The sequence below is a fragment of the Diadema antillarum genome, unplaced genomic scaffold (assembly GCF_040938485.1).
Source record: "Diadema antillarum isolate AM-2024a unplaced genomic scaffold, OU_Dant_1.0 scf00000034, whole genome shotgun sequence".
Taxonomy (NCBI): Eukaryota; Metazoa; Echinodermata; class Echinoidea; order Diadematoida; family Diadematidae; genus Diadema; species Diadema antillarum.
The window spans coordinates 886,678-892,668 of NW_027270923.1; the positions used below are offsets into that span (position 1 = coordinate 886,678).

At 36.8% G+C, this 5,991-nt stretch overlaps 1 protein-coding gene across 1 annotated transcript; it reads left to right on the top strand.

Annotated features, from left to right (window-relative positions):
* Positions 1-2,897: 2,897 nt before the first annotated feature.
* On the top strand, positions 2,898-5,557 carry LOC139743549 (mediator of RNA polymerase II transcription subunit 21-like). The gene is made up of 3 exons (XM_071654033.1): positions 2,898-2,977; positions 3,559-3,689; positions 4,506-5,557. Exons 1-3 carry the CDS (start codon positions 2,908-2,910, stop codon positions 4,788-4,790), a joined length of 486 nt encoding a protein of 161 aa, XP_071510134.1. The 5' UTR covers positions 2,898-2,907; the 3' UTR covers positions 4,791-5,557.
* The last annotated feature ends 434 nt before the right edge of the window (positions 5,558-5,991 follow it).

Here is a 5,991-nt window from a genome sequence, read left to right on the forward strand (position 1 = left end):
ATTCGAATTTTGTTCACTGATATAAGAATACATAATACACAAACAGAATTATGCACACACACACACACGCACACACATACACAAGAAGAAGGTTAAGATAACACCTACAAAGACGTGCAACCACATACGATAAATATAGCAAGGACGGATATCATGATTCACCCCGCTGCGACTCTCTTCGATTCTCGTTGATATCGATGAGAAATCATATTAAGCGGGTGTGAACTTTGCAAGAAAGATTATTTGTTATTAATTCAATAGTCAGTTTTATGAAATACACAATTTATAAGGTATATCTCATAGAAGAATACAGAAATCAGCGTTTTACTGCATCATTTACTGTAATATATATATATATATATATATATATATATATATATATATATATATATATATGAGTTTCTGCTATATATTGCAATGATAATGCAAAAAAGAGGTATTCGAGCAATAATATATAGGCCTAGAAAATAAAATCCGTTTACATGCTCATGTTAATTGAACTACGGTTGCAACAGTTTTATGCTTGTATGGACTTTTGTTTGATTCTGAATAATTGATTTTAAATGAAGTCCCTCAGACTGAGGAAAAAAAACCCAAAGCAAAACATGGTAACAATAATGACAGATAAACGATTCACCCTGCTGCGACTCTATTCGGTTCGGGCCCCGACACTCGACGTTGAGCAGCTGTGGCACGCATCGAAATCGTGAGGAAAGCCGACCCGATAACGACACGACTCGATGCAGCCAAAACGCACAACCATACTTTCCTTGATCGTATCAACCCGTGGTATGACGGCAACAAAATATTCAGTGTTTGGGACTGATGAGGTAGGACGGTGAAATTGGAGGAGTCTGAGAAATACAACTGACATGGCTGACCGACTGACTCAGCTCCAGGATGCAGTTAATCAGGTACTGATTTGTGCGTCGCATACTTGATACAAAATTGCATTTTTGATACTCTTACTTGGTTTTTTACTGTAAACACAAGCGTGTGTTTTGTCACATAGCTTACACTATGGACAAAACAGAGACCATGTTTCCTTCAGTCCAACATACTAGGTTAAGTGTAGTGTTCCTTGATGCGCTTCATATTACATGTAGCTGTAGGACCTAGATCTCTAACTTAAGACGATTTGTCTACTGTCTAGTTCTAATCGTGCAGCTATTTCATCAGTCAAGGGAGAGATATCGGACGAGAAAGGGTAATATTTAGTCAGATGAGTGGGAAGGATAATAGGGTCTTACAATAATGTACACATATTTTGGCTTGCTCTTTAGAAATGCAGAAGAGATTTATGAAAGGAACGTTGATACTTGTACCATTCATTGTTAGTCATACCACAATAGCCATGCACGTCATGGTCATATGCTCTGTCTATCTTGTGGATATGGATATTTGGATCCATGATATCCAATATTAGAATTAGCACTTCATCATTGTTCATGGTAGCTAGTATATCTTTTAATCCCACCATGTATTGGTGGTGATTTTTTTTTCATAGATTCTATGTCATCATAAAGAAGTCACATGATACATTTTGTTTATTTTGTTCTTTATTGTTGTTATTTCCATGGCTTGCTTTATTTTTTATTTATCTATTTTTTTTTTTTTTTTTTTTTTGCAAAACCCCAGCATGACATACAAACCTACATAAAGTACATGTAGATTTCTACTACAGGTACAGTATAGGTGCAGACAATGAGCTTCAAGATATTGACAAGCCTTAATCTCAAATATTTCAATCATTGAAAAATTGCATTGAAAATGAATTTGTTAATTACCAAGGAGCAGCCATCCTCTCATACTGAGGAGTACACAAGTGCAATTCATAATGTTCAGAAGAAGAAAATGTGCTTGAACCTTTCCTTAGTGGTACAATTTTGTATGTGTGTGTGCATGTCGTTTGTTTGTTTTTTCCCTGTTTTCATGTTTGTACATTGTACAGTACGAGTGTATATATTTTTCTTTTCTTTTGTGAAATGCCACGAGCACCAATGGGTGGACCTGTGTGCTATTCCAATAGCCACCACTATTATTGTTATTATTATTATTATTATTATTATTATTATTATTATCATCATTGTTATTATTATTATTATTATTATCATTATTATTATTATTATTATTATTATTATTATTATTATTATTACCGGTATTGTTGTTATTATTATTATTGTCATTAATCATCATTATCATTATTAGATCATCATCATCATCATACATTTAACCTCCACATTGTAAACAAATTATTCCGATCACTGCTCAGCCCAGAATCCATCTCCTGTGGATATTACAGTGTAACAGTGAATGGGACTTTCATTGTTTTTTTTTTTTTTGTTTTTTTTTAATGCCTTTTTTCTAGCATTTTTGCTTAATTAATTAAAATAATAATCATTATTATCTTAATTAATGTGATATATGTGATTTTTCTTTTCACATGGTTGATGTACATAGAAATCAGAATTCTTCTTACAGTGTATCTCTCATGAGAAGAGTCAGATGGGTGAATGTCTCTTAGTCAAATGTAAGTTGATATTTGTAATAACATTTCATCCACTACACAAGGGTGTGGAAAGTGAGCAATATGACAGTCTTGTATAGCCATCAGAGGCTTTCTTTTAAGGGACTGTCTGAATATCATCTTGAAAGGAGATTATCCAGCAATTATTGCTTGTTATTGTAACCACATTTATTATTTCCAAATTTTCAATCAATGTTTTTCTCAAATGTGTTTGCTTTTATTCACCACATTATATAAAACAAATAAACAAAAACAAAAAAGTGATCCCTCATTGTCCTGCAATGATCCAGTGACTGTTGAATGTTTACTCGCTCTGTCCATGCATTTTAATCTCTTCCATAATGTGCAATTTTTTTCCTCCTGTGCAGCTGGCAGAGCACATGTGCAACAGCATAGGTGTGCTACAGCAGAGTGCACAGCCGTCCAAATTCCCGGGATATGAGAGACAAGGTAATGTCTATACACCGGGCCATTACAGCGACGACAAAGTACTGTCAGAAACTTTCAGCTCACATTGCAACAAGACAAGAATTGTATCAAGGTGTTGATTTTTCTTTGTCATGTAAACAGAGTGAAAAAAAAGTAAACAAAGGATATTCCGTGGTTATTCTTTAGATTAGTAAGATGATCAGGCACTTTTGGCATTGAAGATGTACAATAATTATAATATTGTATTTTACTATGTACCACCGCTGTGGATTTCTCAGCATGAACTGTATGAGGACGAGATAAAAATTTTAGTATTTGCAAAGTTAAAACTCGTTGGCAGTAAGTATTACATTGTATAAAGGGCAGGATGATGTCGAACACCTTTTGCAATTGATGTGTGATATTCTCCGTGCACTGTTTGCTGTTACATGTTAGACCACGAATCAGATGATAATGATAATGGATAACAATTATGTAGCGCTTAATACTGATATTTCTAAGTGCATTAATCCAGAAAAAAAAATAGGTAAGATACAGCATTATGTACATATGATATAACAAATAATAAATGATATAAATATAAACTTCTGTTGGATTCCCAGCTGCACAAGAACAGCAAGCAAACCATGAGGACTACACACAGCTCTTTGCGCAGCTGATTGCAAGGACAGCCAAGGACATTGATGTTTTGATAGACTCCCTCCCCAGTGAGGAATCCACCGTGGAACTGCAGGTATGGCAGTGTTGCTGGCATGTACAAATGATATACATATTTGTGTTAAAATTTGTTGTGCAGTCAGTATGAGTAACATAGGTCAGAAATATTTCATTAATACATGTGTTGTACTACTTGGTTGGTGATAAGAAAGACACTGGACAATAAACACAGTACACGTATGTTTATGTTTGAAACATGGAAGCACAGGAAGTGCAAGGCTTTATTGTTTGACCGCCGGATCCAGTGTCATGAAGTCCGACACATCACATAATGAAACACTTTTTAATAGTACAAATGCCCGATGAACAATGTAGTCCACAGCTATTAGTCCTGTACCCCAACAACATGTACAGCAGAATGATCTATAAAATCATTTGTCCATGTCTTATCTTAAAGGCAAACTTCAATGAATTGCCATGAATTACGTGTACTTGTAGATCATTGCTTCTCAATCTATTCTGGCCTTGTCACACAAAGGAAGTTATATACAGTGACAAGGGCTATGGTTCTGCCATAGTGGCCAAAGTCATTGGAAACCTCAATCCAATTTTACTTTTGTGTTGACATTTTGCTCTTTGGAAGTGCTGCCTAGTTTTAGGGTACAGTCAAAGTAAATGAGTGGAACCAAAGACCATGGTGGTGTCAAAAGAAGTTCAAGGCAGATATATCTGCCAGCATTCTTATGTCAGACATGAGTTTTCTCATAGTTTTACAATCACTGCTATGTTGCATTAATAGCAAACTTGCACACATAACGCGAACAGACACACCAGCTGTTCCATGATGAAACAACCTCACATTTGTTTCTTTTTTTGTCTTTGTAACCACCAGAATGCAAGCCTCCAGAGGTTAGAAGAAGGCAACGAGGAGGCTGCAAAGCGCTTGGAGGAGGTCGTCGAGCGGGGAGAGCTCCTGCTCCACCGCATCCAGGAAGCTCTGGCGGAGATCGCCGACGCCCAGCTGAAGACAAAGAGCTCCTCCTCGACCACGCCGCCGTTGGCTTCCGCATCCTCGGCCACCTCATCGTCGTCATTGCATTCATCAACGCCATCCTCAGCATCGAACTCATCCCTTAACGCGGCCAGTATTCCCCCTTTGAATGGAAGTAACACATGAGAACTCAGCGCAGTGAAGTGACTATTTTCTGTGCTGACATGATTTCTCATGAAAAAGAAATACTGTATATATGGAACTGTGTTCTCAAATTTCCAAGGATGTATATACATGTATATTCAAAGTCTGTCACCTTGTGCTTAATACTTCATGCAGAAGTTTATAGGCCAGCTCACTCAGAAGGCTGCACTCAGTGATATCTCAAAGTCACCTATCAGGGGCTTGTCACACAGCAGATGGAGTGTACACCGCCAGAGAAGTATGCTTTGTATGGTGAAATTCAAGGGCTACAATAATTTGTAAAAACTGTTTTTGTATCTGTTATACAGTGAATACACTTTGTGAAGAGGTTGGATATAACATAGCCCTCTTGTACATGTAACAAGGTTATTTTGCAGGTCCCAGTCTTTACATTTCTTTGGGGTTTGGTACCATGATATGCTGAAAGACCTTATGGTTTTTAGGTCCTCATTATAATTAGGTTCTCCTGAACTACTGTAAAGCAAGATATTTTTGCAAATTGGAGCCGATGGCCTTTTTCACGGCATGAAATTTTTGGGAATTTGCCACTGGCATTCAATACATATACACATGTAGTGTAGACAAGAACTTTCACATGGATTTTGATATCACGAATCATGGCTCTCGCGAAATTTGGAAATTAGAATGCAGGCGAATATTTCTGGTTTTACAGTACTGTATGAGCTATTATTTTCGCGAGGGTATAATTTTCGTGAAGTACTGTTGGACCGCAAATTTAGCGACGCGCGAAAACGTCACCATGTGCTAGGTTAAGACGTAGTGCACTCACGATGGCCTTGGTGTTAATTCCTGAAAACAAAATTTCGCGAATATGTACTGGCCTCCATTTGCGAAAATATCTGTACGTGAAAATAATAGCTTAAAGGGTTATATAACAACCATCAGAATAGAGCATCATGCTGACGACCTTTAGGTAAAGCAATGTCCCCGAGTGCAAACTGTATTGTAATTATGGCTTTGGAATAGTCCACTGACTGTCACTTTCTGAATCAAGCAAATCATGTAAATTAACGAAGGTTGCACCAAATCGAAAAGAACATAAAAAACCCCACTGAGCCTGCTTCCACCCTCAGTATTTTCATGACATTGCTGGGAAAAAAGGGTATGTGTATAATACAGTTTGTATATTACAAGGCCAATATCTGTAGGTTCTTATGTTGTA